We start from the raw sequence: 12,892 nt of genomic DNA on the forward strand, positions 1-12,892 counted from the left end.
TGTTTTTGTAAGCTTTTGGTTATCTTTATAAACTTTTTTTCTATATAAGTCAAAGGTGACTATTTATTAATAATACTCATTTAGTAAAAGTTTGAGGGAGTTATAAAAGAATATATGTGTTGATCTAAGCTTGGGCAAAGTATGAAATGATACCCATATGTAAATCAGAAATGGTGAAACTCGTGTTGTTTAGTTTAAGTTTGACAATGCATGTCAAGGAGTGCACATAGTATTTCATTAATATGAACCAATACAAAAATATGTGAATGCTTTTATAAAACCTTTAGGCGATCCCTTTTTAAGTGTATATAACAGGACAATTTGTGAAAATATTCAATACAAGTTTGAGCTCTATTCAAACCTCAATTCCACAGTTAACATTTTCTTTCATATTCATTTCATTAAAAAGCTAAACTTAAATCCAAAGTGAGCTCATCTCATATATTTTCCTTTAGATGTTTACTTCTCTAATTGCGTATATTTGATCCTTTATTTTTTTCAAATTTTTTTCTAAAACACTTTCCTGATGTAACTCAAGGGTTACTTGTTTGTTTCAAAGAATACTTCTGGTGTTATAAGAGTCTGAAAAAGTTGTACAAGAATATTTCTACTGTAAATCAGAAGTGACCATCGAAGAAGACTCGTTTTGCAACAAAGCCTTCTTTTAAACTTGACGTTATTAAGAACTACGTAATCTCAATTAAAAATGAACCAATATTGAATCTTGTGTTTGTATTTTATTTTTCTTCATCTATGTTTGTTTTAGTATCTCTTTTGAATTTGTTCTTACAACAAGGACCAAGAACACTCGAATCAGGTTGACAAGATTAGCTCCTTAGGTTCTCTCGGTTTCTTCTTGGACTGGACTCTTAGTTTCTCCTTGGGCTGGGCTCTCTTGGTTTCTCCTTGGGCTGGGCTCTCTTGGTTTCTCCTTGGGCTGGATACTCTCGGCTTCAACTAGGGCTGGATGCTCTCAACTCCTTCTAGGGCTGGACACTCTCGGTTTCTTCTCGAGTTGGGCGCTCTCGGCTTCTTCTCGGACTGGGTGCTCTCGGCTTCTTCTTCACACAGATGAGTGGGTGTACCTGCAAGGCGCTCCGATGCCAAAGTCAGAAATGGTTTTATGTTCATCAGACAGAAATCACTCTTACTTACCTCTTGTGTTGACCTCCTATTTATACGGTTTTCTTAATGGGCTTCCACTTTTACCTTTGGACTTTCTTTCTGTACCGTTTCATTATTTACACACCTCCTAATGCAGACTTTTATTTAATTGGGCCTTGTTATAATAATAATATTTATATTTTTTCTTTATTCTTTTATGCATAACCTTTTGGTTATATCTTGTATCTAACTCTCGGCTTAACCTCTCGGTTTTAGCCTACCAGTACAGAATTGATGTTGAAGAGTGTCTTTAAAACTAAACTACATTTGCTTATATACTTTTTTTTATAGTTTAACAAATTGTACATTAAATTTTTAACTATAATATATCTTTCTATTCTTTAAAATTACTGAAAATAAAATATCCACTTTTACAAAGAGTTTTAAATTTAAAAATAAAACACAATTCCACTTCCATTCTTATACTTTACATGATAAAAACATATGTTATGTTAGGAAATTGTCATCACATAAATACACATTTCTATTTAATGCCATTTTTCTTTCTTATTGTAACTAAATTAAAAGATAAAAATATGTATCATTATCTATAGTGAAGAAATCTACAAAAGTTATATACCTATAATTTGGTTGAAAGGAGTTATATATGAATAGTTTGAGATACTTAAATATATCAAAGAAACATTTTTAGGGATGAAAATGCATTTAAGAGAGAGGGACACCCATATAATAATTTTATATTGATATTAGTGTAAACAATTTCCTAACTTAGATGGGTATATCTTTCAGTGTATTATTATGGATTTTAGATACTTTTTACAGGATAAAAAATTAGAGGGTATGCAATTATAATGTTATCTTAATAAGAAAAAGTTTGATTTCAGACTATGTAATATTTTAAAAAACTGAAGAGTTAAATAAATCTCATTAATTGAGATATTAATTTTCAACTTTTGTATATATTCAATAATAAAAGAAAATATTTTGCAAAAAATGTGAACAATTTGTTCCAATAAATATACTTAAATTGTCAAATGGGCATTCATATTCACTTAAACAAACTTCTTAAAAAAAAAAAAACTTAAAATAGTCAAAATATTTAGAATTGGTTAAGAGGGAGCATGAGAACAAATTAAGATAAAAATAATTCAGTAGTATGTATGATAGAAAAAATAAAATATAGATAATTTTAAAACATAATTAAAATTGATATAATACTCTTTATAACTCTTTAACATCTTTATATTTTTTTTACCTTTAATTTTTGTTCGTTATTTTTCATCCATTTCTATTTTTCTAATTTATATTTCGTGTCCTTAACAAACAAAACATGTTTATATATTATTATTATTGCGAATAGTGACAAACTAAACATTACTTTTAATAAAAAGATCTTAGAAAATTCACTTAATTAATGTTTTATATAATTATTGATGTTAATTTTTTTTAGCCTTAGTAAGTATGAATTTTGGTACAATTCTGCTATACATAGTTTAAAAAAAAAAAAAAAATTCCAATTTTCCAATGTATTACAAGTTCCAACAACCTCCAACAGCCTATGGTAGAGACGGTTGAAGTCAAACAAACCCTTCTCTTGCAAATTCTGGGTCTTCTTTCTTTGCTCTTACCTTCTACTCATTATATATATTCTCTCTCTCTCTCTCTCTTGCATAAGTTCTAGAAAGACCCATTCCAATCCTAAATGGACGGTGCGGCACAATCCGCCGCTGCCGCCGCCGCCGCCGCGGGAGGACCGGCGCCGTTTCTTCTGAAGACATATGACATGGTGGACGATTCCTCCACTAGCGACATCGTTTCGTGGAGCTCATCCAACACCAGCTTCGTCGTGTGGAATCCGCCGGAGTTCGCTCGCCTTCTTCTACCGACCTATTTCAAGCACAACAACTTCTCCAGCTTCATCCGCCAGCTCAATACCTACGTGAGTTTCTTCGATTTCTGCTTTTGCCTCTGTTTTGCTTCCGATTGATCATGGACTTGCTTTGTTTATATTGATTGTAATTCATTTTGATTACTGCTTCCAGTTTAACTGTTTGATGCATTTAATGTTTGCGCTATTTGATTGTCCCCTTGCCAAAATTTATAGCCGCCGGATTTGACTAATTTTTTAGTCGTTGTTGTTGGCTAATAGCACTGTGCTGAATTGAATTGTTGCTTGTGCATTATGAATGACGATGATGTGAGATTGAGAAAATGTGTTGTGAGATGGAGAGAGCTTCAATTTGGATCCGATCGAGCCTATGAAGATATAAGTTAAGAGGAATGCTATGTGCTCCTACTAAATGAAATATAAAATGCATTTAGTACTTGCCATATAAAGGATGTACGAGGATGTTGTAGGAAGGTTAGAATTTTTCATTATTTAGGGTTAAAGAGACTGTCAAGCTTGAAAGACAGGGAAAGGTGTAGGATAGCCTTTTCTTTTTTGGTGTGAATTGGGGAATAGGGCAGAGTTCATTCAGGAAGGTGATAAAAAAAATCTTCTGTACGTTGGGGTATCCCTTGCTCAAATAAACTGCCAGCAAAACTTAGGCCAGCATCAGAAGGTAATAAGAATCTGGTATATCGGCCTGCATCTGAGAAGGCTGATCAGTCTTCAGCAACTTCCGGATGTATCTCACAATTATTATTTAACAAGTCACAAAATGTGTTTAACAAGTTTTCAATCCTGGATTTTGGTATTCTATTATTGACAAGGGATGAATATTGAATGCGTATAATAATTGCTAATTGTCAGAATATTAAGGTTCTCAGTGTTTTACAAGTCTTACAATGGTAGTAATCTTATTTGGCTGCTAATGAGGGTTGTTGTACACTATTTCTTGAACTATCTTATCAGAATAAGTAGTAGTTGATATCTATAACCAATTTCGTTATAATAGTCTTCTCTTTTTTATCTGGACTCTCCATATATGGTTTTAATACTGGTCAATGAAAATTATAATAAAAAGTATAAAACGGTTTGAACATATATACACTTTTCCCTTGGTTCTCCAAAATTGAATTTAATACTACCTAAGTTTCAAGTGTCCCTCCTAGCATGATTGTTTTGGCAGTTTTCATGTATTGTCTTTTTCAGAGTGATATTTGAAGGTTACGTGTTTTGCAAATCATTGGGAGTTTTAGGAGCATGAGTATTGCGTGAATTGTGATAAATATTTCAGTTGAATTACTTATCATCAAATAACTAGAAAAATTCATGCTAGAGCAAGTTTGGTTGTTTTGGACATGTTAAACTCGCTACCTTTAAACTTTCTTCCTCTGTCATATATGCTCTTTATCCAGAAAATGATAACAGAGGTTCATATCAGTTCAATGACTATAATAGTTTAAATTGTATTTGAAAAAGTATTTATGCTTTTCTTTGGTCCTCCAAAACTGAATTTAGTACCACCCAAGTTTCAAGTTCACTAGCATGATTGATTTGGCAGTTTTCATATATTGTGTTTTTACAGAATGATATTTTTTGATGTTATGTGTTCCAGAAACCATTGGGAATTTGTGGGCAACCAATATTGTGTGAATTGTGGTAAAAATATATGATCTGTTTCAGTTGAATTACTTATTATCAAATAGCCAAACTTGAAAAATTCATACTTGAATCTTGAGCATGTTTGGTTGTTTTCATGAAGAGGATATATTACATTATCTCTAAACTTTCTTCCTCCATCATAAATGTTGTTTATCCAGAAAAAAGATGGGTGATGGAGATGCACATCAGTTCAATGACTTTTATAAAATAAAAAGGTATAAAGCTGTTTCAAAACATATATATGCTTTTGTGTTGGTTCTCCAAAAACGAATTTAATACCACCCGAGTTTCAAGGATCACTAGCTCGATTGGTTTGTCAATTTCTCTATGTTGCTTTCAGAGTGATGCTTTTTTATGTTATATGTTTTGAAACCACTGGGAATTTGTGGAGCACGAATATTGTGATAAAAATATGGTCTATTTCATTTGAATTACTTATCATCAAATGACCAAACTTGACAAATTCATGCTAGAGCATGTATAAGGACTAAATGGATGATTTTTAAGTGTAAGGAGTAAAAGGTAAAGTTATTCAAATATAGGGACCAAATGACTAATTTTACCTTATTTTTATTTGCAACTAATTCATTTTATTTTGAAACGCCCAATACTTCCCTCTTATACCTGATTTGAGCTCCCCATTCCATGCCATGAATCAAGATTGCCATCAAAGCTCATGCTACCATGGATCTACTGTTTACTTGTTTGATAGCTGCTATTGTTGTGCTTGTAGTTGAATGCATAAGTTTCTTTATGGATAGTCATAAAGGGACACTTGGGCTTTAATTTTCTGTCTTTGGGAACGCTGTGGACCCCTTCTAAAAGGCTCTATGTCTTATTCTGTGTGAGCAATAATGACTTTGTAAGTTCATTCAGGTTGTATTTTAAGAGACCCATGATATTCTGTAGCTCTGTATTATTATGGAGTGTACTGAATTTCAACTTTGAGTGCAATTAAACTCAAGAAAGTCTGTTGTTTTCTCTTGCTAGAATGCTTCTTGTTTCCTAAATCCCTATTTGTTTGAAGCAAGTAGTACTTGTGTTACCGTGCATGATTTGTTTAATTGGTTGCCTTGGGGATGTAGTCCTCAGAAATTTTCCATATATTGTAAATCCTAACCATAATTTCGGTTCTTTAATACTACTTTGCCTCTACGTTCTAAGCAACTCAAATACTGCATACTTTTGCTTTTTAGAGGTTTTCTTTTTTGTAAAGAGTATCATTTAAGGATTTAAAAGTAAATTATTCTATGAAAATTTTAGATCTTATTGCTTGGACAATAAATAGTTGTTTATGTTCTTTTATTTTTCTCAATATATAATATATATTTCTTAGCTTTTAATAAACCATTATTTGGTTGTTTTTGTTCTGATTTGGTTTATTTGACACTGCTCTGTTATCAGGGTTTCCGAAAAATACATCCAGAGCGATGGGAATTTGCTAATGAGGAGTTTGTGAAAGGTCAGAAGCATCTTCTTAAGAATATACATCGCAGGAAACCTATCCACAGTCATAGTCATCCTCCGGGTACTATTGTAGATCCAGAAAGGGCAGCATTTGAGGAAGAAATCGAGAAACTTTCCAATGAGAAATCTTCTCTTGAGTCCAATATTCATAATTTCAGACAACATCAGTCAACAGCAAAGCTTCAACTAGAAGATTTTCTGCAGCGGTTAGATGGTACTGAAAAGAGGCAGAAACAATTGCTGAACTTCTTTGAGAAGGCTCTTCAGAATCCTAGTTTTGTTGAACATCTTTCCCGCAAAATTGAGTCCATGGATTTATCAGCATATAATAAGAAGAGGCGATTGCCTCAAGTTGATAATGTTCAACCGATTGCAGAAAGTAGCTTGGTGGACAGTCAAAGCAATTTTAGAATGGAATTTGGAAATGTCTTCCATCAGGATTTCTCGAATAAACTCAGACTGGAATTGTCACCAGCTGTGTCAGATATGAACTTGGTATCACGTAGCACACAGAGTTCAAATGAAGATGAGGAAAGTCCACAGAAAAAACTGTCTGAAGTGGAACCAAAAGGAGTTCAGACAAGAACAGCTCTTACATTTGCACCTGAAACATTAGAACTTGCGGATACCGGGACTTCTTTTACTTTTAAGATGGATTCATGTTTATCGCTAAAAGCAACAGCTGCTGAGAGCTCAAAACAGATCTCTTTGGAGCCAAGTAGTGAAGAAGGTGATAGTCATATATCCTGCCAATTAAACTTAACTCTGGCATCTTGTTCATTGCAAGCAAATAGAAATTCATATTTAGCCAGATCACCCCAAATAGACTGTCAAGAAATTGGCAAATTGGCAGAATCCAGATTTTTTTCCAGTGGTAAAGAATCTGAAAGTGGTGTTTCCTCAAACCAAAATGCAGCTGCTGAGGCTACCAATTTAGCTTCACCACAGGAGGCTCCAAATAATAATAACCCAGTTAATCCAGCTCCTCCAGAAAAGGTGAATGATGTTTTCTGGGAACAGTTTCTTACAGAAAGGCCAGGCTGTTCTGACAATGAAGAGGCAATATCCAACTACCGAGCCAACCCATATGATGAACAAGACGAAGGACGGTCTGCTCATGGAATATCTAGAAACATTAAAAACATGGACCAACTCAGACTTTGAGTTGAACATGCTGTCTTGGACAACAGTTATATTATTGTTATATGAAATTTTTCTGACTGATATACAACATAAATTTTCAAACTTTACTCATGACAGCAAATTGTGTCGCAAAGGGCTGAAACTATTGTTTCTGCCTTGCTACCTCATGGATACAAATGTTAATTAACTGTTTGACAGTGTTGTATATTTTCTAGTTGTGATTGGCTTTCAAACGTATTACTGCAAACATATTCATGGTTGAGTAGATCGAGTTTCACTACTTGATGGAAGTTATGATAAAATGATTTACTTAGAAACTATAATTGATAAATGTGTTTTTTGAAGTGTTCGACTACTAAGTACATTTGAATTATCGGGTTGAGGACAAAAGTTGTTTTAGTGAAATGAAAACCGACTTGATTCTTATTTCTTTACTTTAGAAACAAATCCAATTTATACTCATTCCTTTAAAGATAATTTATATTTCCTTATATAGGGATAGATTTGTCTGATTTATAATTGAATTTTTAATTTTTATTTATTTTAATAATATTGTATTAATAATTTATTTTATTATAATAAATAAAAATGTAAATATAATTAATTACGGTTTTTTTTGCAAATCTTCACTCTTGAAGAAAGTTACATTATTTGGCTTTTATTTTTAATTTTCATGTTTATTTTTTTGTTTTGCGTTTTATTTTTCATCTCTTGTGTTTTATTTTTCATCTCTTGCTATCTAGTACATATGTGCCTTTCTTTCCCTTGTTACATAAGGAACACAAAGATGAGGATATGATGATACCTCTTTTCAAAATAAAATTTTCATTGCTTGACTATAAGCTGAAGGTGTAGATAGATGTAGAACTTGATATGCAAACTTAACTGAGTATACTCCACCCTCATTAACTAGCCATACTACCTTGTCCAGAGACTCTTTAGCTAGCCATACTACCTTGTCCAGAGACTCTTGTTGTGCTATACCATTATTCAAATGTGTTATTTGTGATAATTGTTCTCGTTTTTATTTCCATTTTAAAGTGTCCCTTCTCCATTCTAACTTCCATTTCTATTTTACTTTTGACCAAAAACCTACCTAGTAATATGGCTCATATGGAAGTCCATTTCTTGTCAATTGAACCGATTAAAAGGCATAAGAATTCAAATGAACCGATTAAAATGCTTAACAATTGAATTGCATCGAACAAAAGTAAGAAAGAAGGAAGATGAACCGATTATATTCAGCAAAGAAGAAGATGAACCGAACAAAACATGAAATAAAGCTAAAGCACCGAATAGAAATGCAAGAAAGGACCTAAGACATGTTTTAAGAGTTCATAAGGACATGGAGATGGAAGAAATAGATGGAAAAGAGAGAAGACTTATGTGGTTGTAGTTCTTGGTTGATGAACACGCCACTTGAAGTATGATTGCTCCAAGATAAGTGTGAATTGCCGCCACTTGAGGAATCAAGGCACTCAAGATGAGACTAGGAAGAGGAGAAGACAATTCTCACTCACTCAATGACCAATTTGGGAGAGTTTCATCACTTCAAAAATCAATTCTATTATTTGAAGGACCTAAGCCCTCCTTTTATAGGGGCAAGGACCAATCATGAAGCTTTACAAAGCTTGCACCACAAGCTACCCTAAACCCTAAACCCTAAACCCTAAACCCTAAACCCTAAACCCACTTCTAACGCCTATAGTGAGGCATGAAGAGTCACCTTCTAGAAAATTCTAAACTAATGCCTAAAGATGCTTTACAAAAGAGGTATCTAATGTTTCCATCTAAGCACCTTCCTAAAAACTATATATTTAAACATTCTACTTTTTATACAAAAGATACTATAAAAAGAGAAAACATTCTACCACTACTTCCTAATTCTTTAAACTTGCTCCTTGTAAGCCTTTGAGGTAAGCTAATGTCTTCTTGAGCCTCTTCAACTTCGGCCTCTACCTCTTCTTGATCTTGATCTTCGGCCTCTACCTCTTCTTGATCTTGATCTCCATCACTTTCCCACTCCCAAAAGAACTTCCTTTGCAAGCTTGTAATCTCTTTGCACATCAATATTGGAGCCTTGAATAAGGATAAGTAATACAACAATATTGCTAAAGACTAATTTAATCATACATACTTTTCCAGCAAAAAAGAGTTTCTTTCCTTTCCATTTAGATAGTTTCCTTCTCACTTTGTCAACAACCTCTTTCCAGAATTCCTTCTTCCTCGGATTTCCTCCAACTTGTAATCTTAGGTATTTGAAAGGAACAAACATTTGTGCACAATTAAGCATATTAGCATAAAACATGAGTTGCTGACTTTCAATACCTATGACTCCTATCCTTGTCTTATGGAAGTTCACTCTTAACCCATATGTTAATTCAAAACATTTGAGAATCGTTTTAACCGTCATAAAATCTTGGACATTAGCTTGGCATACCACCAAAGTATCATTTGCAAGCTATAGCATTGAAACTTCTACCTGACCATCACCTATTTTCACTACATGCAACCTATTTTAAGTCACAACTTTTCTCACTATTCCTGCCAAACCTTCAACAAAACCAGGAAAAGAAATGAGCAATTAGATCCTTTTGTCTCATACCACTTATAGGCATAAATTCCCGAGTTGGGCTTCTGTTAATCAAGACTGACACAAATGAGGATTCTAAACAACCTCTTATCCATTTTATCCATTTCTCACAAAAGCCTAGTTTGCTTAGCATATAGTATAGGAATTCTCATCGAACTGAGTCATATACCTTTTCATAATCAACTTTTATAATTAATCCTGACTTCTTTTCCCTCTTTAGATCCTCCATCACTTCATTAGCCACTACTATGATTTCCAGCAGACCCCTATCTCTCAAAAAAGCTGATTGTGATGTATCAATATTCTAGGAAATGCTCTTTTTATTCTATTTGCTTTAAAGATAATCTTATATATTGCACAAACTCGAGATATAGGTTTGTATTGGTCCAAATTTGTTGGGGTCTTTTATCTTTAGTACTAAAGCAATAAAAGAAAAATTGCAACCCTTTGGATTCTTCCCTGTATTTTCAAAGCTTTCAACTGCTAGTATAATATATTGCTTAAGAGTTTTCCAACAAAGTTTAATAAAATTAAATTTGAACCCATGTGGCCCATGAATTTTTGAAATCTATCCTCTGAAATATTTGTTGTCAACATAACATTTTCCCTGTGTGAGTCCCATAAACTTCACATTCCCAAGTCTAACCATATAATGATTTGGCTCAGAAAAATGTTTTGCAAATAAGCTTCTTGCCTTAGATCTTACTACTTAAAGTTCCTCATTCCCACTCCTTCCACCTCCACACCTTTAATTTGATTCATCATTCTTCTCCAAGAGATGGTTGAGTGATAAAATTTTGTATTGGAGTCACCCAACTTGATCCATTTGATTGTTTTAACAGAGATTTTAACTTGCAGTTGATTTCCTTTAATTGACTTAATAACATTACTCTTTTCCTTCTATCTTCCTTACCTAAATTGTTTTCTTCATCCATTAAATCTAGCACTCCAAGGTTTTTCTACTGGGGCAGTTGCGTGTTGACAAGGAAAAACCTACAAAAGAGAGCATTAGTGTTGCTCTTTAAATTTAAGTAACTAAGGGGAAATCGACGAATGGCGAGGGACGACGACGAGCAATGGCGGAGGCGTGCGGCGCGAAGACATACCTCCTATGCAAACTCCTTTACTACCTACTTTTTCTCAAACTTTCCAGATAGCCATGGAGAATACGAATTGTTCAAGCTTTTTCAGAAATGGGGTAGAGTCAAAGAAGTGTTCATTTCAAGGCGGGTAAATAGATGGAGCAGAAGATTCGGGTTTGTGAGATTCTTCGGAGTAGAAAATGTTGGAAGCTTGGAGAAGGCGTTAGATCGCTGTTATGTTGGTAGTAAGAAGTTGCATGTTAATCTTCCTAGGTATAGGAGAGAGGAGTTTGTACGTAACGGTGGTGATGCTTTGTCTGGAGGAACGAAGGCAAGAGGAGGTCAATCCTTCTATAGGAGAAAGAGCGTGGAAGTATTGAGGGAAAAAGGAGGGAAGGCTGAGAATGTAAAGGGTAAAGCAAAGCAAATGTATGCAGAGGTAGTAAGAACACCAACACAAGATCGTTGGAGAGGACCCAACGTCACAACTAAGGCGACTATCCTTCCATGGATGACCAGTAGCATGGTTGGCCGTTTGAAGAATGAGGTTAACTTTGAGATTCTACAAGAAGAATGTGTCAAAGGGGGGATGTCAATGTTTAAGGCAAGATATATGGGCGACAATATCGTTCTTCTATCACCTAAGGCAAAGGGAAGAATGGAGGACATTGTTAAGCTTAATAAAGAGTGGTTTGATTGTATCTTTGAAGACGTTAAACCGTGGTCTGAGTCTGTTGTCGCAAAGTATAAGCGTGTATGGGTTAGGTGCTTTGGGTTACCGTTTCATCTTTGGAGTAAGGAGTGCTTGTCGAAAGTTGTGGGGGAAGTAGCAACATTGGTGGATATTGACGATGCAACTCTATCTTGGGATTGTATTGAATATGCCCGCTGTCAAGTTCGCTTACTAAGGTCTTGTAAGGCAGAGGTTTCCAAGGATTATAGGATTAATGGAAACGTGTACAAAATTACCATTGTTGAGGAGACAACGAAACATGATGGAGAAGACTCTGGGTGTATGTGTGAGTGTAACCACGGTGGTTCTTCGGACAGCGTAACATCCTTAGAGTCCTTTGCTGAAGACTCTATTCTCTCTGCAAAATTAAGTATTGAGGTGGGAGGCCAAGGCGGAGGAAGTGAAGGGCGACCGGAGAGGTCAGCGGAGGTAGGAAGAGGGTGGTCAACAAACCAAAGAAAGAAGGCGCCTGAAAAGGAAAGTTCAGAAGGCTACGAGATTTGTCAGAAGGAAGTAGAACGCTCTTATATCTCTAAGGCAAAGAGTGTGCAGGGCGTCTTAGCAGAAAAAACAGAGATGACACCTATTCAACATGTCAGTGATGCGTGTAATGCTATCCATATGTCTTTGGTCAACTTAATTGATGTGGTGGCAACTTTAAGTTCTACGTCCAGGCCCAATTATATTGAGGCCCAAACCAAGGAATGTAGTTCTTAGACCCAGCTGTGTGATGGGCTCAAGAGTGGTTCGGGGTCAAAGGAAACAGTCAACGACACGGGGGATGTGCCTGAGACACCGTTACTACAGGGGAACACGTGGGTTGCGCAGCCTTTGGCTGAGGGTTCCAAAGTGGTGGAAAGCTCACCAAGGTGCATTGAGGGTCAATGTATGGTTCTTAATAGCAGTCGGAGCATCACGGCGGCGGAAGTTAGTGGGGGACACGTTGGGCAAGAGCAAGTAGTCGATACTAGCGGTAAGGGTGGAGTCGTAGTGGGCTTTGCTAGTGTAACTTCGGAGAGAGTCCGTCATCTTCGATTCTCTTTGGAAAAGGGGTACACGTACTATCCAGAGGAGATGGCGCTCAAAAGGGGGATTGGGCTCTCTTCATTATGGGAATAGCTATGCTACTAGGCTAAGTTCCAAAACCTATGCCACGTCTGATTCCGAGATTCTAGAATGCAATAACCGTATTAGAAGAG

General features: G+C 35.2%; 2 protein-coding genes across 2 annotated transcripts; both read left to right on the top strand.

The window, feature by feature from the left end:
* Positions 1 to 2,640: 2,640 nt before the first annotated feature.
* On the top strand, positions 2,641 to 7,492 carry LOC137831142 (heat stress transcription factor A-5-like). Its single transcript, XM_068638694.1, has 2 exons — positions 2,641 to 3,064; positions 6,080 to 7,492. The coding sequence occupies exons 1-2, from the start codon at positions 2,828 to 2,830 to the stop codon at positions 7,304 to 7,306; spliced, it is 1,464 nt and encodes a 487-aa protein (XP_068494795.1). The 5' UTR covers positions 2,641 to 2,827; the 3' UTR covers positions 7,307 to 7,492.
* Positions 7,493 to 10,931: 3,439 nt separating this feature from the next.
* Positions 10,932 to 12,410, top strand: LOC137833404 (uncharacterized). Its single transcript, XM_068641755.1, has one exon. The coding sequence runs from the start codon at positions 10,932 to 10,934 to the stop codon at positions 12,408 to 12,410; it is 1,479 nt and encodes a 492-aa protein (XP_068497856.1).
* Positions 12,411 to 12,892: the final 482 nt, after the last annotated feature.

The sequence above is a fragment of the Phaseolus vulgaris genome, chromosome 6 (genome assembly GCF_000499845.2).
Source record: "Phaseolus vulgaris cultivar G19833 chromosome 6, P. vulgaris v2.0, whole genome shotgun sequence".
NCBI lineage: Eukaryota > Viridiplantae > Streptophyta > Magnoliopsida > Fabales > Fabaceae > Phaseolus > Phaseolus vulgaris.